The sequence below is a fragment of the Phytophthora sojae genome (assembly GCF_000149755.1).
Source record: "Phytophthora sojae unplaced genomic scaffold PHYSOscaffold_15, whole genome shotgun sequence".
NCBI lineage: Eukaryota > Oomycota > Peronosporomycetes > Peronosporales > Peronosporaceae > Phytophthora > Phytophthora sojae.
In genome coordinates, this window is record NW_009258129.1 from 227,274 (window position 1) to 246,529 (window position 19,256).

Consider the following 19,256-nt stretch of genomic DNA (forward strand, 5'->3'; position numbering starts at 1 on the left):
AAGCAAGGGTTGGTACACACGTGACGAGCTGGCACGAGCCACGCAGGCAGCATGTTCATGAACGGCTCGTCGTTCGATGACGACGCCCCCTCCCGTGGCGGGTCGAGGGGGCGGAAGGGAGGGCGCGACGACGAGGTGTCGGACGCGGTGGAGGTGCTCACGCTGGACGACCACCGCACGGGCAGCGGCGGCATGTCCGCCCACCCGAACTCACTCAAGGACGACGACGATCTGGAAGGAGAGGTCGGAGGCGCCGAGTACCTCTCGGGCGCGCGCTCCAGCGTCATTCAGCAGCAGCGCGAGCTGCAAAAGAAGAAGCTCCAGGAACGCATGGGCGGGGGTGAGGCTGCGGTTGAGACTCGAGATCATGTTGGCTTTAGTGTGCTAATTTGCTTGTGTGGTTGGTGTGTGAAGGTGTGGTGCGCACTTCACTCCCTAAGCAGTACTCCGCTCCGCGCTCAATGGACGTGGATGAGAGACCCTCGTACGTGCATTTTCTCCACCATGGTGTGACTATTACCCTTTTCTGACGGTGTCGGTTTTGTTCATTTGACTGCCACTGCAGGCGCTTTGGTCGTGACGATGACGAGCTAGACGATGATGCTACTGGGGGTCGGCCTTCGGTGCGTCGAGCTGGTTCATCGCGCCAAAACGTCGATAGCCGTGGTAGTTCAGGGGGGCAAGCCTACTCCCGACGCAGCCGCGATGACGACGACGATGACGATGATGACCGGCGCCCGAGCCGCCCCGGGGGTTCTCGCGACTGGGATCGAGACCGCGATCGTGATCGGGAACGAGACCGAGACCGTGATCGCGGCCGAGACTATGACCGCGACTACGATCGAGACCGCGGCCGAGGAGGCAGCCGCGACCGAGACCGTGACCGCGACAGGGGCGGCCGGGGCGATCGCGGATACTCGCGCGACCAAGACCGCGACCGGGAGCGTGGCCGAGGTCGCGACCGTGATCGAAGCGACAGCGATGACTCGGATCGCGATCGCTCTCGAACGCGAGGTGGATCTCGGCGTAGCAACTACGACGATGCGCCACCCAAGAACACCAAGCGCGGATCAACGAACAGGTATGCAACATAGCACAATATGTGCAACAATACTTTGTGCCGGATCTGATAGATATGCATTGTTATTTTCCGCTGCAGGCGTGATGACGACGATGATGATCGCCGCGGTGGCTCTGGCGGACGTGGAGGATTCACTCGTAGCGTAAGTATTAGCTTGAAGTTTCTGCGTCGTTGTTGCTGTAGAACGTGTAATGATCCTTTGTGGATGTACATTGTTACTCTTCCAGGCAAGAGGACGCTCGCATTCCCGGTCGCGTTCGCGCTCGAGATCTCGTTCTCGATCCCGGTCGCAGTCCAGGTCGGCGTCGGATGCCTCGTCGGACGATGATCGCAACCGCAACGCGCCGACTTCCTACGATCCGTCGTCGAATGGTCGCGACGCGGACCGAGCGCGCGCTGCCGCTGCGAACGTGCGGAAGCCGAAGCTTGACATCACGGACATGCGCGCCTTCATCATGCGCCCCATTCCCAAGGCGTACGACGTGGTGGAGTGCTACATTGAGCGCAACAAGTCAGGCGCCAACAAGATGTTCCCTGAGTACTGTCTGTACATGAAGGAGGGCGACCGCTTCCTGCTCACAGCCAAGAAGCGTCCGAAGAACCGCACGAGCAACTACTTGATCTCATTACAGCGCGGCGACTTGCTGCGTCGGGGCAGTGACAATTACGTGGGCAAGCTGCGCGCAAACTTCTTGGGAACAGAGTTCACCATCTACGACAACGGGTCAAACCCGAAAGATGCCGACCAACAGACGATTACTAGCAACCCCGCGGGCATCCGTCAGGAGCTGGGTATCGCCATGTACGCAGCCAACGTTCTGGGCCACCGCGGGCCGCGGAAAATGAAGGTCTGCGTGCCGCGAGTGCGTGAAGATGGCACGCGCGTAGTGTGGAGACCGCTCAACAAGGAGGACGAGATGGTCAACAAGTGCAAGGAGCAAGACCACACCAACCTCACGTACCTTATCAACAAGCCGCCGCGCTGGAACGACCAGGTGTGCGCGTACGTGCTCAACTTCAACGGCCGCGTGACCATGGCCTCCGTCAAGAACTTCCAGCTCGTGACACCGGAGGACCAAGAGACGGTCGTGCTCCAGTTCGGCCGAGTCGGCAAGGACCTCTTCACTATGGACTTCCGATGGCCACTTTGCCCCCTCCAGGCCTTCGCCATCACACTCAGCAGCTTCGACTCAAAGCTCGCATGCGAATAAGCGCCAGGAGAGAGTTATGGCTGCGTTTACAGCCGAAGACGGGAAAGTTAGCGAGCTTCTCGATACCTGCATATACTTCATCAAAATGAATAAAAAGGTTCTCGACTTCTTCTCCTTGCTGCTGCATCGCACAAGGCAACGGTTTTCCTCTTGGGAACTTGTGCTGCTTTCCTATATATACGAGCAAACGCGATGCAATGAACTAGTGAATCTATCACTCACAACTGCTTTGTCCCCGCTCAAGACCCAAGCATGGCTCTCGACCGACGCACCAACTATGGTATCAAGGCTTCCAGACCTGTCAAAGGTGCCAATGTAGCAGCGCCAAACCAATTCGCCAGCATCCAGGAACGTCGCGTAATGAAGAAGGTGGCTCAACCGGAGCACGCGTACACGGGCTGCGTGCCGTACACTCCCGAAGACGACCAATCCGACGATGTACCGAAGAAGAGAAATCCACCGATTCTCGGCTATAGAGGCCACCTTCGCCACGATGAAGACCGCATTGGCACTACGTTCACGCAGGGGTTGGCGGTCGCGACACGGTCAGCAGAGCGTGCGTTGCCCCTCTCGTCGACGAAAGCTCGACCAGTGAGCACCCAACCGCGTCAAGTTTATTTCGCCGACGACAAGAATCGTCCCCCCAAGCCATCAGGAGCCGCCAAAGCGGTGGGGATGTCACCTCGATCTGGATACGGGCAATTCGACAATGCCAGCGGATACGGAAACTTTGCTGCTCCCCCAGGTAACAAAGGAATGTCACCGCGATCCGGTTACGGCGCTTTCGACAACGCAAGTGGGTATGGCGCTTTTGCTGCCCCGCCAGCTCGTAGCAATCTATCAGCTCGATCAGGATATGGTGAGTTTGAAAATGCCAGTGGATATGGGGCGTTTGCAGCCCCACCAAAGGGTGAAATGTCACCTCGATCGGGTTATGGGGCATTTGACAATGCTAGTGGGTATGGGGCCTTTGCCGCTCCACCTGCCATGTCACCTTGGTCGGGTTATGGCGCGTTTGATAACGCGAGTGGATATGGTGCTTTCGCTGCACCGCCAGGAGGAATGTCAGCTGGATCGGGTTACGGGGCGTTCGACAACGCTAGCGGGTATGGAGCATTTGCAGCTCCGCCAGCAATGTCTCCACGATCGGGCTATGGAGCTTTCGACAATGCTAGCGGATACGGTGCATTTGCCGCTCCTCCTGCAGGCATGTCACCTCGGTCTGGCTATGATGCGTTTGACAACGCTAGCGGATATGGAGCGTTTGCTGCACCCCCAACGCAAGGAGGAATGTCACCACGGTCAGGATACGGAGAATTTGACGATGCCAGTGGGTATGGAGCGTTTGCTGAACCTCCTGGGGGATTGTCACCTCGCTCTGGATACGGCAAATTTGACGATGCAAGTGGCTATGGCAATTTCGCGGCACCCCCCGATCCCGTTGATAGTAGTGAGAGATATGGTGAAAACAAACCATCTCACGGTAAACCAGCATTGGGCCACTCAGCAGGAAGCAAACTTGGCCAATCTACCAACCAGACCCAGGAGCACCAGCGACCTACGAATCCAAGGAACAAGATAAAAGGTGTTGATCCGGTTCTTCAGGCAAAATATCACCAGGCTATCATGCGCATCGGCGGAGACCAAGCAGCTCTTCGACTATGGACTACAGCCGCACATACTGTATGGCAAAGATACATTAAGCGCACGGATCTCCTGCAAGCTGTGAAGAGAAGTTTTGAAAAGCACGAGCGCAGGAGTAAGCTGCAGTTTGATGAAGAGGTACCATGAAATGTGCGAGGAAGCTAACTGTTATCCTTACTACTTCAGATCACGGATTCATGACCAAGATACAGCTGAAGGAAGCGCTTCGAGACCTCGCCTGTGTCTTCACCGATGATCAGGTAAGAATTACGAGCACAAAGATTGGAACCTGGTAACCAACATTCATTACTGTAGATTACCGCACTGTTTGGGATGTACGACAAGCAGTGCACTGGTGAGTACAAATCCATTCACGAATGCTGTGCTCATAGCAACCTAACGTACCTGTACCGGTTTTCATAATGCAGGGGCTGTAGCAATGGGAGAACTTCTGCTCGCCTTGACAGAACAGCTATAATATCTTTCAATGATCAAATAGCAACTTCAGTTTCAACGCGCGGTCGTTTTTTTTGTTATGAAGTGATGAATTACGATTGAATATTCGTACAATAGTCGGTTGCTAGGGTCTTCTACGCCTTGGAGTAGTGGAATCTTGGGTTCTCCACTGATGGGGTGAGCGGGTCGTCTTCTACCTGCACGACGCTCCTGCCGAGCTGCTTCCTGCGACGCAAGCAGCACGCGAAGATGATGATCATGAGCGCGCCAACGCATACGAGCACGCTGCCGATGCCCAGATACATCGAGTAGCCCTCCACGAGATCCAAAAATTCGGGGCGACAATCCGTGTACGGGGCCGTGCCAACCGTGATGTTCTTCGTCGAGCCCGAGACTAGGAACTCGCCGCAGTACCACATCGTCTCATTCGTGCGGGGACACTGGTCGTTGGCCCAGTCGAACACCGTCGTATAGTTTTCGAACTCGCGCGCCTTGTCGCATCCGTCGCAGAGGCTCTCCAGCTCGCTGTAGTCGCCGAGGTAGTCGTCGCACAAGGTGGTCACGCCGCCAGTCATGTTCTCGAACAGATCCACGATCGCCGAGTCGAGTTCCGGGGCAAACATGTTCAGCGCCTCGGACACCGAGGCCTCGTTGCAGATGTACTCGCCCTGGGCGTAGCAGTAAACCGTGTCGAAGTCGCTCTTCACGGTCTCCTCCATGCTCTCCGCAGGATACTCTTTGTTGCTCCAGTCGTCGGCTTTGGCCATGAGCACGAAGGCGGCGATGGCCACGATCAGGAACAGGATCAGGAACAGCAGCACGACTATCGCGTATGTGCAGAGACCGAAGCGCCAGCGACACAGCGCTGCGATGGAGCCCAGCACGGCCAGTCCGATGATCACCCCGCCCACAACGATGAGCGCAGTCACGGCATCGTCGATGTTAGACCAGTAGCCGCAAATGACGTCCACCCAGCCGGCGCGGCGCGTGTAGATGCCCACATATAGGACGAGGGCGCCTCCGAGCGCCAGCACGCAGTTAATGGCGACCAGGATGAGCTGGGTCGCGCATCGGCCCAAGCATTGACAGACCCTCATGGTGGCACTCGGTCTGGGAATTGAAGAATGACCTGGATAGTGAGGAGCCCTGGGGGGAGCCGGGCGCCCGAAAAGTCGGGAGCCCCGGCTCCTGGGCTCCTGTGTTAAATAGGTTAAGTAAAAGGAGCCCTCCAAAACTGTGAGAGCCCGTGTTAAGGGCTCCCCACCTCAGGTGTTATATAATTCTCAAATGATTGGCTATAATAATGACCCTTCAAGTTCTGTCCTAGAGGTCATAGGAACGAAAGCCGTGCCATTAAGGGCACGAAGGGGGAATCCACGAGTTTAGGATGATATAGGGGCGATGATAGCTGCTTGGATACCTATATGGTGCTGTGGAGTCTTTAGAATTGTGATCTTCGAGCGAGAATTCTCGTGAAGAAGTTTAGTTACGATTAACCAATCAGAAAAGGATCCGAAGAGCCCGTCAAGTTTTGAATCTAAATTTGAGGAGCCTGGAAGGGGAGCCAATGAGGAGCCCGCGAGGAGGGCTCCTCGTCTTCGTACTTAATATAGGGGAGCCGGGTTCGAGCAACATTCGGGCTCGCAAATTTCATGAGAGCCCCGTTCAGATAACATTCGGGCTCCCCGAGCCCTGGGCTCTTAGAAGGCGTGGTGTAACTTGTCAATGGCACATGTCACTACGTACCGCGAAATTATTTGGGCAGGTTGGGTTGCTTATATTACTCAAGTCAACAGCCGTTACATGGTGCATTCTTTCGGGTACAACATGACGGATCGTAGTTGCCGATTTTTGGGAATGGCTGATGATCAAGTTTCAATTGATCTGCTTGCAATTCCCAACTCGGGAAACTCCCACGTCCAAAGCCACTTGACTGTGTCAGTGGACTCAACGCGTCCAGGCCTCGCCATGGCTCTGCTCGGTGTTCGCTATGCCGGCTGGTATTGCCTCAGCTTTAGAAACGTCCGTATGCTGCATGGGCTTGTGGACGGCGGTCTCGGTGCCGCAAGATGCAGGCGAAGGTAACCACCATCAGGGCACCGGCACACAGGATAATGCTGCCAATGCCCAGCCAAAGTGCGTACTTTTCCACCAGATTGAGGAACTCTGTGCGGCATTCCGAGTACGGAGCCTCTCCACTTGAGCTGTTGGTGCTCCCCGACGCGAGGAAAGACCCGCACCAGATCAGGACGTCCTTGGTGGGCCCGCACTGTTCGTTCGTCCAGTCGATCAAAGACGAGAAGTTCTTGAGCTTTCGTGCTTGGTCACAGCCGTCGCAGACGCTCGAAAGCGCATCGTAGTCGCTCAGGTAATCATCACACAGAGCGTTGACACCACCTGTCATGTTCTCGAAGAGCGACGAGATGGACGAATCCAAGGTCGGCATGAACATGGTGAGAGCGTCCGAGACCGAGGCCTGGTTGCAGACGTACGCGCCCTGTGCGTAGCAATACGCTTGGTCGAATTTTTCTTTGACGGACTCCTCAGTGCTGCTGGCTGGGTACGTCGTGTCCTCCCAGCTTTCAGCTCGATGTCTTAGCACGAACGCCGCCACCGCCACGATCACAAACAGGATGAAGGTGAGGAGCACCACCGTCGCGTACACACAGAGTCCGAAGCGCCAGCGACACAGCGCAGCGATGGAGCCCAACACGGCCAGACCGATGATCACTGCGCCGATGACGATGAGCGCAGTGATGATCTCATCAATCGGAGACCAGTAGCCCTGGATCACCTCCACCCAGCCGGTATGCTTCAAGTAGATCCCCACGCAGAGCACTAGCGCTCCGCCCAGCGCAAGAACGCAGTTGATCGCGATGAGAATCAACTCGCTGATGCACTTTGCTATACAGGAACACAGCATTGCTTGTTCAGGACGTGGGTAAAGTCGAAATGGCCTCTGGTGCTGGCAATAGCCATCAATCAGTTCCATCGACAGCCATCAACGCCACCCAGCGTTTTGGAGGAAGCTGAACACATGCTGGACACTTATTTTTCTCTACATAGCTTTCTATCTCGACCTACTCTCTGTACGCCTCGTACACGTCGTACATGTCGTGGCGCCGCAGGTAGCACGACATGATGATCACCGCCACGGAGCCGACGACGACGATAACGCTCCCGATCGCCAGATACAGCGCGTAGTTGCTGACAAGGTCGAGGAACGCGTTGCGGCAGTGCGTGTACGGTGCCGTCCCCGTTGTGACGTTGGCCGCGCTCCCGTCGAGGAAGAACTCTCCGCACCACGACAAGGTGCTGGCAACCCGGGGACATTCATTGTTTGACCACTCGAGCACCGACGAGAAGTGCTGGAACTCGCGAGCTTTATCGCATCCGTCGCACACGTCCGTGAGCTCTTCATACTCGCTTAAGTATTCGTCGCAGAGCGTGTTGACGCCCCCTGTCATGTTCTCAAAGAGCGCAGTGACCGTGGAATTGAGATCGGGGGCAAACATGCTCAGCGCGTCCGACACGGAGCCTTCGTTGCAGATGTACACGCCCTGGGCATAGCAGTAGACCTGGTCGAAGTCGGCCTTGACGTCGCGCTCGCTGCCGCTGGCCGGGTACGCGTCGTCCTCCCAGTTGGAGAACATTCTCCAGAGCAGGAAGGCGCAGACCCCCACGAGCGCGAAGAGCAGCAGCACCAGCAGCACGAAGACCATGTAGTAGCAGAGGCCCGCTCGCCAGCGACACAGCGCCGCGATAGTGCCCAGCAGCGCCATGCCGATGACGACGCCGGCCACGACGATGAGCGTCGTGGCGAGGCCGTTGATGGGCGACCAGTAGGCCTGGACGACCTCGACCCAGCCGGTGTGGCGCACGAACACGGCCACGTAGAGCACCAGGCCCCCGCCCAGCGCCAGGAAGACGTTGATAGTGATAAGCAGCAGCGCGCTGACGCATCGCGCAAGCCAGTCCAGGCAGCCCATGGCCCGACGCCTTGACGTTCCGACGGGCTCACTCCGAGAATTCGGCGACCGTGGCGGCGTCTGCATTCGAGTCAGACATCGAAGACCTGTGGATTTTGATGAGCGTATTAGTTTTCACGAGGAGCAGGCGCACGGCTCGATGCAGCGGTTGATCGGCGCGTGGAACTACACTGTAGATGGCGCGTGCAGCTCCGCGATTCCGATTTTGTATGGCGAACTGCAGCAAACTCGCCGACGGCCTTCATCGTAGCCGCTGCCAGGACGGCAGCACGCAGCTCGACAGAACTCATTCGCGAACTCGCCGTCTTCCGTCAAGATGACGTCGCCCAAGAAGAAGAAGAAGAAGAAGAAGAAGCCCCGTCAGTCTTCGTCTGCCAAGCGCCCCAGAGTTGCGTCGGCGTCTTCTCCGAAGGCCCCCAAGCGCAAGCGGGTGACCGCGGCAGCCTCGGGAGGGGCCTCGAGGAAAGGGGAAGGTAGCTGCAAGGGTGAAGCGCCCCGGGGTGCTCGCCGAACACGAGCTCGTGGCGCTGCTCCTCACGTGCATGGCGAAGGTGGCGAACTTCTCCAACTCCGTCGTCCCAGAGTGGAAGACCCCGGCGCTGCTCTAGGAGATGAAGAGGCGGAGCTTGCGAGGCTTGCGCTTGCGTGGCTTGGACTTGGGTCGCTTGATGCTACGAGGCCACAGAGGTTTGACCACGCTCTTGAGAACGGCGCGCGGCGGCATCACCAGAGAGTCGGCGACTGCGCGCGAAAACCAGACGTCGGGCGTCACGAGGTCTCGCCCCGCGACCGGGGCAGTCTCGACTGACGCCGCGGAGGTGAGCAGCTCGAAGGCGATCAACAGCACCTTCAAGGTTCGGCTCCACCCCACCAAGGAGCAGAAGTCCCTGTTGGATCTGATGTTCTCGGCCAACCGAGCGGCGTACAACCGGTTTGTCTTCCTCTCGCGCGAGGGCCTTGCCAAGTGCACATCGATGAAGGAGCTGCGCAAGAAATACCTTCCCATTTTCCAGAAGGGCACGATGGAGACCATCTGAACAGGAACAAGCGGCTGAAGAAATACCTGATGGTGAACGTTGCTGTTTTCAACTCGGCATTCCAAGGCGCGATGACGGCAGTGCTTGCCTCGAGGACCCAGTTCTTCCGCATGAAAAATGAAGGCAAGAAGACGACGTTTCCGGTGCTTGGCTTCCGCAGCGAGCGAGCTCGCAGTAACTCGATCGGCATTCGCACCAAGACAGAAGGTTTTGAGTTGGTCGACGATGGCGGCAAGCACTACGTGCAATTTCACTCCAAGTTCTTCGGTGCATCTCTGGGCAAGGGCATCCGCTTGAGCCACGCGGTTCCGACTCCCGAGCACATGGCCCGACTCATCCGCGTGCGCGGGGGCAAGTACTACTTCGCGTTCTCCACGCACAAGGAGTTCGAGCAGAGCGCTGGCACCCGCGTGGGCGGCATGGACCCGGGCGTGCGCAAGTTCGGCACCATCATGGACTCAGCGTGACCGACAACAGATACCTGAAGCGCCGGTACGAGGTCATTGACGCGAGGAAGTCGCGCCTGGCCAAACTGGACAACGCAGCCAAGGCGGCGGCCAAGGATCGCGAGTCTACCAAGCTGCACACCGACCAGAAAGTGGCCAACGCCAAGACGGTCAAGCCCCCCAAGTCGCGCGAGCACCGCCGTCGCGCTCGGCTGCGGAGGGAGATACAGCAGACCAACACCAAGATCACCAACGCCGTGATCGACTTCCACCACAAGTTCGCCAGCTGGATCGCCGCTACCTTCAAGACGTTCCTGCTGCCGTCGTTCCAGACGTCCCTCATGGTGCGCAAATACGAGGTGGAGATGGCAGCGGACGGCACGCCGGAGTAGCTCAGCCAGTTCGAGGTCCGCCGCGGCAGGAAGCGCCGCATCTGCAGCCCTACGGCGCGCAGAATGCTGGGCCTCCGCCACTACAGCTTCTCGCAGATACTAAAGCACAAGATGGAGCGGGCTGGCGGGCGGCTGATCTCCTGCGAGTAGGAATACACCTCCAAGACCTGCTCCAGCTGCGGAAAGATCAAGGAGAATCTTGGCGGGAAGGAGGTGTACAAGTGCGACTTCTGCGGCGCGGTCATGGACCTAGACCTGAACGGGGCCAAGAACATCATCGTCAAGAAATGTTGTTCTAAGCCTGCAACACACAGCGGTGACGCCTTCATCGCGGAGTCCTGCCGTTCAACACGGCGCTACAGGCCCACGAGCCGGCTAGCTACGCAGAATAGTTAGTCAGAACTCCTTAGTCAGACATCCTGCGGTAGGTCCAACATAACGCGGCTCGATGCCTGGGCCGATGGTGTTGGCTCGTTTCCCTGAATCAATTCGCACAGCGTGAGCAGGAGCGACTGACTGCAATCTATCACTGCCGAGCGCATCTGGCATGCAGAGATGGCCGGGGCCATACGATTGTGGAAAGGTGCGATCGCATGGACGTCGTTACAGCGCTGGCTCGCTCGTGGATGGCCGGCCTGGATAATCGTTGCAAATTGCAACTTGCAACTTGCAATAGAGCGAGGAAGCTCTACGCTGCAACAGCGCGACTGCCGCGTTGAGATCGGACTCTTCTTGTCCTGTGGTGCAGATACATTTTAATGTACAAATTCTTTTCGTGGTTGAGCTTCTACTAGAAGCCTTCTAGCGGTAAGACCAGGTGTCCGGGTTCAAGTTATCCCAGGGTCCCGCTCACCTCAAATGGCAAGTGTCACCTTGGCCAATGGCAGGTTTTCTCAAGCCCTGTGATTCGCTGAAACTGTTTCCGAATCTGGCTCTGATTGGCTGAAACCTATACCTTTGAGAAAATCATGATTATTTTTGATTTTGCTGACCGTAAGATACAGCTGTGGATACAGCTGGGTTGACGGACCAGACCTCTCCGGCCAAGCGACTCTAGTAGAGTCTCTACATCATTAAAAATACCGCAGCCAACGAGCTGACTGATACGCACGACCATGGCTCGCATGACGACTGCAGGCGTGCTCATGGTGCTGGTGAACATCGGCTTCCTGGTGGCGGGTGTCATGCTCATGCGCTTCAGCTCGTCCCTCGAGAGCAGTGGCTGGGCTGACGCGCTCACGGACACCGACTACGAGTCCGCCGCTACTACGGCCACGACCATGCTGCGCTTCATGGGCATCGGCGCCATCACGCTGGCCGTGGTGGGCATCGTGGGCGCCATCGTGCAGAACCGCGTGCTGCTGCTGCTGTACTCGATTGTCATGATCATCGCCATGTCCGCCTTTGGTGTGCTCGCGGGCACGGCCTTCACGTTCAAGACCAAGATGAAGGACTGGGAGGCCGCCACCTTCCCGGCCGAAGATCAGGAGTCCAAGCTGGCCGAGACATTCAACCAGGTGTACTGCTATGCCGAGGGCTACTATTACTGCAACAACGCCACGGCGCAGGAGGCGTACACGACCTTCTTCCCGAACGCCTCGACCACGCTGGTGGACCTGCTGCCCAACACTTCCGGTGTTGTGTCCGTCTGCAACGAGCTGCAAAGCTCGGCAATCTGGGTGGACGGACTGTCGACGGTGTGCGACGCCTGCAACATGTCGACCACGTACGCCAAGTACGACAAGATCCTGACCTGGGCCAACGACAAGTGTCCGCGCAACGACGTGACCGGCACTTGGTGCGCCTCGTTCCTCTCGACGGGCACGGCTGGAGAGATCTACAACGGCTCGCCCTACGGCCACTGCCGCACCATTTTCCTGGACGTGGCCATCGACTGGAGCGGCACCGTCGCGACTGCTGGACTGCTTGTGGCCATTGCCGCTGCTGCTATCGTGGCAATGGCGTGTTTCGCGCGTCGCTCGAAGAGCTATTCCAACGAAGAGAGGGAACGTTTGACGAAGGCTTAAGCAGAACACAACTCGCCATTGTTGAAAGTAATGTACTAAAACGCGTTGCAGCGCTTCGTGTGAATATGAAACTGCAGTTTGCAATGAGCATTCCCGAGATCATCTATCGTTTACAATTGCTTGGCTCTTATATTGATCTCAGAGTATCAACGCATTGTTTCTAACCGTAACGTAGTGGCGGTGGCAGCGGGCGCTTCACTTGTCCAGAAGCAACACTTGTCAGCAGGTCAAGATGTCCTCTTCACCACCTTCACATCAAATTTCATCTTTTCGTCCCAAAAAGTGTTGTCTAGCTTATCCGAAATATTCTGTCACACCAAGTGTACACAAAAAGTAGTCTTGTTGGCTGGCTGGCAAACACCGCTCCGGCCTTCCAGTTGCAGCATTCAGCAGTAGGGTAGCCTCCACCGACCATGGCGACCAGCGGCGAGTTCAAGCGCCTGGTGCTCAAGCAGTTCCCGGCCACGACCGAGGTGGAGACGGCCGAGAACACGTACTGGAAGAAGTTCCACGCGCCGCAGGAGCTGCAGCAGGTCGGACCCGTCACGCATATCGACGTGTCGCCCGTGGCGCCGCACCAAGTGGCCATCACGTCCTCCACGCGCATCCACCTCTACAGCACGACGACCAACGAGATCGTCAAGACCTTCAGCCGCTTCCGCGACGTCGTGTACTCGGGCACCTTCCGGTCGGACGGCAAGCTGCTGGTGGCCGGCGGAGAGGCGCCCTACGTGCAGGTGCTGGACATCAACACGCGTGCAATTCTGCGGTCGTTCAAGGGCCACTCGGCCGCTATCCGCAGCACGCGCTTCTCGGCCGACAACGTGCACGTGCTTTCGTGTTCCGATGACAAGACGTCTCGCTACTGGGACCTGCCCACGGGCAAGCCGCTTGCCCTGCTGGGAGAGCACAGTGACTACGTGCGCTCGTCGGCGGCCAACCCGTCGTCGCACAATGTGTGGGCTACGGGCTCGTACGACCACACTGTCAAGCTCTGGGACCTGCGCGCGTCCGACCAGACGGTGTCCAAGAGCACCATGAGCCTGGACCACGGCGCCCCCGTGGAATCGTGTATGATCATGCCCGGTGGCAGTCTGCTGCTCTCGGCCGGCGGCAACTCGATCAAGGTGTGGGACATTCTCAGCGGCGGACGTCTGCTGCACTCGTTCTCGAGCCACCAGAAGACCATCACAAGCCTCGGTCTCGATGGCAGTGGCACGCGTCTCATGTCGGGATCGCTGGACGGCCACCTTAAGATTTACGACTTGAAGACGTACGAGCTGGCGCACGGATTCAAGTACAAGAGCGGCGTGCTGGCCTTCGGCATGTCCCCGTCGAACTCGCACCTTTTCGCAGGCACTGTGGACGGCATCCTTGCTGTTCGTCGGCGTACCGTCAAGAGGGCAGAGCAGACTGATGCCAAGAACCGTCAGGCGATCATCCGTGGTGGCAGCTACAAGTACTTCCTGCGTGGCAAGAACGCACAGCCGGCTCCTGCGGACTACACCGTGGCCACCACACGTCACAAGCGTATTCAGCCGTACGACCGCGCGCTGCGGAAGTTTGATTACAAGAAGGCGCTGAACGAGGCTTTGGACACACGCTCGCCGGTTGTTGTCGCTAGTATGCTGGAGGAGCTGCGTCTGCGTGTCGGACTCAAGCGTGCCCTGGGAGGACGTGATGAGGAGACGCTTGAGCCGCTCCTGGCTTTCCTCATCAAATACGTGACGGACCCCAAGTATGCCTCGCTCCTCATCCACGTGTGCACCATTGTGTGCGACCTGTACGCGCCCAAGCTGAGTCAGTCCATGCTTATCGACAGCTTGTTCGTGAAATTGCGTGAGAAGCTGAACGAGGAGCTGCGTGTGCAGAAGCAGGTGCTGGGCGTGGTGGGCATGATGGACTCGGTCATGGCCGCTCAGTCCAACGGCACCATCGGTGTGGATGCCAGCAGTTAGATTAGATGACAAATACTAGTACGATGCTGACGGCTCCCCGGTTTATAGATTTTCATTTGTGTGCTCTTTGATCGATTGTCGAGCAGTACTTCTTGGTGTTCGTGCAAAAGCATTGTTCATAGGTGAGGAAGCTCCAAAATGGTGGTAAATTGTGCAAAAGGGCAGCACGTCTACGCAGTGCGCCACTCGATTCGAATTCTTCGCATCATGGTCCTTCGCTATTTAGCTGGGTCCGCTCCTACGGTTGCCAACGTCCACCTCCTTTAACAACAAATCTATCTAGAGAGGGTGTGGATGACCTTGAGCACGTCCTCGAACTCGATGTTCTCCTGGACCTTCTTGGCCTGCATCTGGTTGTCCTCGTTGGGGTTGACCTGGATCAGGTTGGCCGAAACAGTCCAGTTCTCGGCTGCAGCGAACAAAGGGAAAGTAAAGCAATGGGCAACACCGGAATCAGTTAGGATACAGCTTCAACATCTCGGAATCAGACGCTGCCACGAACCAGCGACGACGTCGGCCACCTCCTTGTCGGACACGTTGAGCTTGGCCTTGAAGACGTCCGGGGAGATGGCGCTGTGGCTGCGGCTGATGGCCGTCAGGATGTACGCGCGCACAGACTCCAGGTAACCGGGCACCTTCTCGGCGAAGGCCACGCTCTCCTTCCAGAAGTCCTCGAACAGGCACGACTGCAGCAGGAAGCCCGCGTGCAGCACGGCCATCACGTTGGCGTCCTAAAATCCACGACAATTGAAGCATACAGAACGTTAATACAACGCTAAAACCAATAATATATCCATGCCCATCAAGTCTGGCTGGGAACACGCGTCGCACCTCGCGGATGTTCTCCGGGATCATCGTGGAGGCGCCCGTGAAAAAGGTGGAGGGAAGGGCCATGACGCCCTTTACCAGCACCGTGGCCACGTTCTCGGCATTGGCCGTGGCCGGGTACACCTGGTACAGCTTGAGCAGCGCCAGGTTGGCGTCAATGTCCACGGTCTTGTTCTTGACCTGCTCGGCCAGGTACATCTCCAGGACCTTCACGTTGGCCCGCTCGCAGAAGCCGCGGCCATTGTGCACGGCCTGCAGCTGCTGCTGCGTGGCCGAGGCGCCCTCGGCCGACACGAAGTCCACGATAGTCTGCTGCTGGAAGGCGGGCATGATTCCTAGCGCTGCTGTACTGTTGTGCGCTCCCTTCCGCTCAGTCGATTGGTTGGGAGGCATCGAATATGCGATTTCACAGTGCCCAATCGGCATAGACGGGGAATTCGGTGTGCTAGAACGGCAACCCTAGCCCACTCCGCATCTAAAGTTAACAGCAATTTGAACCAATGACATCGCCGCAAAGCTTAAAAATAGGCCCGTCACATGGCTACACACGTTACAGGTTCAACCGTCTCGACGCCACGCTGCGATCTCGAGGCTCGAGCTGCGCGTGAGCGTCCGGTCGATGGATAGCGGCGATCGATCGGCGCTGCTTTGCCGTTCGCAACGCGCGTTCATGGGCAAGACCAAGCCGTCGATGCTGCGCCCGCCCGCGGTCTGCGTCCCGCAGCGCCAGCGATCCAACCAGGATGACGACGGCGACGGCGACAGCAGCGATCGCTGCTTGGTCGGCGGCGGCAGCTGCAGCACCACCAAGAGAAAGACGACGCAGCATTCAGCTTCGTACCACGATCCTCGCAACGAAGCAGCACTCGCAACGTCACCACCGGCCGAGCTCGGCCGCGCCAAGTCCGTCGTGGTGCTTCGACGCTGCGAGGACCTGAACGTGCGCACGGGCGGCTTCCAGAAGATCGAGGAGGCCGCGCATCGGCTGGATATTCGCCGCCAGCGCCCACAATCCACTGCGCCATCAGCGTCGCCTGCACTGCCAACGATCCCGTCGAGGCCAGGGACGAGCTCAGCTGCCGAAAGGCGGCCGCTCTCAGGAATTTAACACGTAATCTGACTGGATTTCAGTATGCACACAAGTGTCACATAATTTTCCACGCTTTCCATTTCGTCGCCACCTCATCACTATATATCGCCAATAGAGCAGTGCACCGTACTGGACGATGGCGAGCAAGAGCGGGGACGTGACGGACGAGGACGACCTGGACGTGGATGTGGACGCCCAGGCGCGCCTGCAGGCCGTGACGCTGGGCATGAAGCGCCAGGCGGACGAGCTGCTGCTCGCCAACCAGCTCGACAAGGCGCTCACGCTCTACCGGGAGCTGCTCATGCACCTCACGCGCTCGCAGGTGGCGCTGCAGCAGCAGAAGGAGCTGGTGATCTCCTGCCACATGAACGCGCTGGCGGCGCTGAGCAAGGCCAAGCGCTGGAGCAGCGTCGTGTCCGAGGCCGCGGAGACCTTCGCCGTGCTGGGGGAGCTCAAAGAGGCCCGGGGGGCGGCGGATCTGCCGCACGACAACCAGCAGAGGGAGAACCAGGTGCTCGCACGCGCGTTCTACTTCCGAGGCTTTGCCTACATGAAGCTGGGCTCGTTCCAGCCTGCGCAACAAGATTTCCGACGAGCGATGGAGCTGAACCCGGAGGACGAAACCATTCAGAGCGACTACAAGGAGCTGCAGACGGCGCTCCTGGCCGAGCAAAAGGTCAAACAGTTCCTCGCCACGTCCATGAAGTTCTTCCAAGCGGGCAACTACAAGGCGGCGGTCGAAGCGTGCGTGAGCGCGTTGAGGGAGAGTCAACTGCTCCAGAAGACGGAGCTCACGGGTCTGATCCATGGAAACCTCGCGGCTATCTACGTGAAGATGAAGGACGATGCCAAGGCGATTGAGCACTACAAGCGCACCATGCTGCTGACTCGCTGTGGTGGCAACCCTACGGCGGCGCAAAACGAGCGGATGTTTGACATCCTGGACAGTCTTGCTGGCTGCTACTCGCGCAAACGAGACTACAGCTCGGCGTTATCAGTGATTGAAGACCAGACCAAGTTGTTCCCGCTGTGTCCCGACCGGAAAGATCGCGAGGCGATGATGTTTCTGAATGCTGGACGCATTTGTTATACTATGGGGAGGTGCCCTCAAGCCGAAGAGCGCCTGGAGAAGGGATACAACGCAGCACGAAAGGTGTCCAACCAATTGGACGTCGCGCTCAATTGTGCGTACTGGTTGAGCAAGGCCTACTTGAAAAACAATAAGGCAGATAAGGCAAGGGAGACGCTGGATGTGACGATCCCGTTGGCTGAGGAGGACGCGGCTGTAGCTTCTACGGGAGAGCTGCTAGAGAAGCTCATGCTGGCAAGACTCGACCTGCTTGACCCAGACTTCAACAGCTCGGCGACCGAAGGCTCTACCTTCAAGGGTTCTCTGCGGGAGACGCAACTCTGGCAGACCCTTGAGTACTTCGAGGGTAAGCGACAGATTTGTGGCCATGTACGAGCTGCAGAAGTGCTGGTTTCTTTCTTGCAAGCCAAGGGAGACCTTGAAAGCGACGAGGGCCACTCGGAGCTTATGCGCGCGCTAACGCTGGTTCATTGTGTGAATATTGGGAAGCTCTCAACATCTGAAGCTACGACCTTTACGAAGCTTGCTCTATTCAAGGTGGATTTATTGGCGAGTTCCAACTTTACCGGTCAGCAAGAAGCGAGGGCTTTGCTGGTAAAGCTGTTACGGGATCTGGAACTACCTGGTGGTGCTGATCCATGCTGCCGACAACAACTGCGCGCAAAGGTTTTGTGCAGACTGGTGGATCTCTTTGAGAGCAGAAGCGAGGGAGAGCTTGATGATGATGATCGCAAGATTCTTGAGAACGCGGTTGATGTGCTACGTGAAGACAAGATCGCGAACAAACCTATCCCAAAGACAAAACTATCGGTTCTACTCCCAATGGTGGGGCGATGGAGAGCTGGCCGAGGAGATATTGTGGGTGCTGAAGAAGTTCTTGCGGAGAGTGTGGAGCTTTTGCGCGGAACTGAAGACTCGAACAACGATCGTTTGTGCGAAGCGCTGATTGGACTTTGCGTGGTGCAGATCAGACTGGGAATGGTGGAGGAGGCTGCAAAGGTCGTGGCAGAGATCGAGTCATTCTCGATGGCTCAGAACTCAAATGAGTTGAAGGTCATCAAAGACCGGCTAAATGCTGCTGCCGCCGAGGCACTGAAGAAAAAACAAAAGGAGCTTGACCGCGCAGAGAAGTCTCCGCTGTTTGAAAAGCAACAGTACACTGATGGCGAAGGCAGCTTCCTCTGTGGGATCGGCCGGGTATGGTGGGGGCGGTGGTGTGGACCGCTGATTGCCTGCGTGGCGGCAGTCGCGATGGCTTTGATGTTTGCTTGAGCTGGCCTCGTTTCGTGGTCAGAGCGTATGCGAGAAATATGAATTGTAGGATAAGACAAGTGCGGTCGTGGAGACTGTAGGGTAGTGTTCAAACTCTTTTTTGCTGCTCATGCGTTACTCTCCGTCGTTGTTCTTTGCGTCAGCATCGTGCGGTTTAGCTTCGTTGGTGTCAGGCTGATCCTCCTCGTCATCTTCTGAACTATCCTCGTCGTCGTCATCGTCGTCATCGTCTTCTGAGCTATCCTCCTCGTCCTCCTCGTCACCCGAGCTACCTTCCTCCGCCTCAGCAGCAGCTTCTGCAATAGCGATGTATTGACTACTGTACTCAGACCAACCCGTGCACATATTCAACGGCGTCTCCACTCACCCATTGCGTCGTGCTGCTTCATGGCGTCCAGCAGATCCTGCACGAGGCGGTTGTTGGGCTCCACCTCCAGAACTGCAGCACACAGCAAGTCAGCACAACCTTCCCTAGCCTCTATCTAAGTCAAAAGAACACGAAGCCCCTCACTCTCTCGTGCTGCACGCTCCGCCTCGACACTATCTCGCTCCTGGACGCACTTGAGGAACGTCGTCAGCAGACTCACGGGCGCCTTGCCGGGGGCCCACGCGCCGTCCACCTGTTCGTCCCAGACCTTGTCCACACACTCGGGGCCCCGCGTGGCATCAACACCTCCGTCCTTGGCCTCGAGCGCCGGCGGCATCTTCAACAACTGCCTGCAGCTCGCGTCGTTT

At 57.5% G+C, this 19,256-nt stretch overlaps 10 protein-coding genes across 10 annotated transcripts; 6 read left to right on the forward strand and 4 right to left on the reverse strand.

Moving 5' to 3' along the window:
• Positions 1 to 51: 51 nt before the first annotated feature.
• On the forward strand, positions 52 to 2,292 carry PHYSODRAFT_319932 (hypothetical protein; the record flags this gene model as incomplete). The annotated part of the gene is made up of 6 exons (XM_009540304.1): positions 52 to 340; positions 415 to 484; positions 566 to 759; positions 799 to 1,081; positions 1,160 to 1,223; positions 1,309 to 2,292. 6 exons carry the CDS (start codon positions 52 to 54, stop codon positions 2,290 to 2,292), a joined length of 1,884 nt encoding a protein of 627 aa, XP_009538599.1.
• A 1,062-nt stretch (positions 2,293 to 3,354) lies between these two features.
• PHYSODRAFT_532591 (hypothetical protein) lies at positions 3,355 to 4,232 on the forward strand (the record flags this gene model as incomplete). The annotated part of the gene is made up of 3 exons (XM_009540305.1): positions 3,355 to 3,732; positions 3,841 to 4,051; positions 4,123 to 4,232. 3 exons carry the CDS (start codon positions 3,355 to 3,357, stop codon positions 4,230 to 4,232), a joined length of 699 nt encoding a protein of 232 aa, XP_009538600.1.
• A 294-nt stretch (positions 4,233 to 4,526) lies between these two features.
• PHYSODRAFT_532779 (hypothetical protein) lies at positions 4,527 to 5,489 on the reverse strand (the record flags this gene model as incomplete). The annotated part of the gene is made up of 1 exon (XM_009540306.1): positions 4,527 to 5,489. One exon carries the CDS (start codon positions 5,487 to 5,489, stop codon positions 4,527 to 4,529), a length of 963 nt encoding a protein of 320 aa, XP_009538601.1.
• Positions 5,490 to 6,406: 917 nt separating this feature from the next.
• Positions 6,407 to 7,315, reverse strand: PHYSODRAFT_533025 (hypothetical protein; the record flags this gene model as incomplete). Its single annotated transcript, XM_009540307.1, has 1 exon — positions 6,407 to 7,315. The coding sequence occupies one exon, from the start codon at positions 7,313 to 7,315 to the stop codon at positions 6,407 to 6,409; it is 909 nt and encodes a 302-aa protein (XP_009538602.1).
• A 157-nt stretch (positions 7,316 to 7,472) lies between these two features.
• PHYSODRAFT_319934 (hypothetical protein) lies at positions 7,473 to 8,381 on the reverse strand (the record flags this gene model as incomplete). The annotated part of the gene is made up of 1 exon (XM_009540308.1): positions 7,473 to 8,381. One exon carries the CDS (start codon positions 8,379 to 8,381, stop codon positions 7,473 to 7,475), a length of 909 nt encoding a protein of 302 aa, XP_009538603.1.
• A 316-nt stretch (positions 8,382 to 8,697) lies between these two features.
• PHYSODRAFT_341943 (hypothetical protein) lies at positions 8,698 to 9,418 on the forward strand (the record flags this gene model as incomplete). The annotated part of the gene is made up of 2 exons (XM_009540309.1): positions 8,698 to 9,041; positions 9,112 to 9,418. 2 exons carry the CDS (start codon positions 8,698 to 8,700, stop codon positions 9,416 to 9,418), a joined length of 651 nt encoding a protein of 216 aa, XP_009538604.1.
• A 71-nt stretch (positions 9,419 to 9,489) lies between these two features.
• PHYSODRAFT_341944 (hypothetical protein) lies at positions 9,490 to 10,648 on the forward strand (the record flags this gene model as incomplete). Its single annotated transcript, XM_009540310.1, has 5 exons — positions 9,490 to 9,857; positions 9,896 to 10,252; positions 10,286 to 10,402; positions 10,433 to 10,535; positions 10,619 to 10,648. The coding sequence occupies 5 exons, from the start codon at positions 9,490 to 9,492 to the stop codon at positions 10,646 to 10,648; spliced, it is 975 nt and encodes a 324-aa protein (XP_009538605.1).
• Positions 10,649 to 11,714: 1,066 nt separating this feature from the next.
• On the forward strand, positions 11,715 to 15,403 carry PHYSODRAFT_356172 (hypothetical protein). The gene has a single exon (XM_009540311.1). The coding sequence runs from the start codon at positions 12,697 to 12,699 to the stop codon at positions 14,239 to 14,241; it is 1,545 nt and encodes a 514-aa protein (XP_009538606.1). The 5' UTR covers positions 11,715 to 12,696; the 3' UTR covers positions 14,242 to 15,403.
• An 892-nt stretch (positions 15,404 to 16,295) lies between these two features.
• PHYSODRAFT_533302 (hypothetical protein) lies at positions 16,296 to 18,521 on the forward strand (the record flags this gene model as incomplete). The annotated part of the gene is made up of 1 exon (XM_009540312.1): positions 16,296 to 18,521. The coding sequence occupies one exon, from the start codon at positions 16,296 to 16,298 to the stop codon at positions 18,519 to 18,521; it is 2,226 nt and encodes a 741-aa protein (XP_009538607.1).
• A 114-nt stretch (positions 18,522 to 18,635) lies between these two features.
• On the reverse strand, positions 18,636 to 19,225 carry PHYSODRAFT_341950 (hypothetical protein; the record flags this gene model as incomplete). The annotated part of the gene is made up of 3 exons (XM_009540313.1): positions 18,636 to 18,817; positions 18,889 to 18,960; positions 19,033 to 19,225. The coding sequence occupies 3 exons, from the start codon at positions 19,223 to 19,225 to the stop codon at positions 18,636 to 18,638; spliced, it is 447 nt and encodes a 148-aa protein (XP_009538608.1).
• Positions 19,226 to 19,256: the final 31 nt, after the last annotated feature.

What these genes read in the sequence shown, in the direction of transcription:
- PHYSODRAFT_356172 (XM_009540311.1), top strand. Translation starts at nt 12,697, where the DNA reads ATGGCGACCAGCGGCGAGTTCAAGCGCCTGGTGCTCAAGCAGTTCCCG.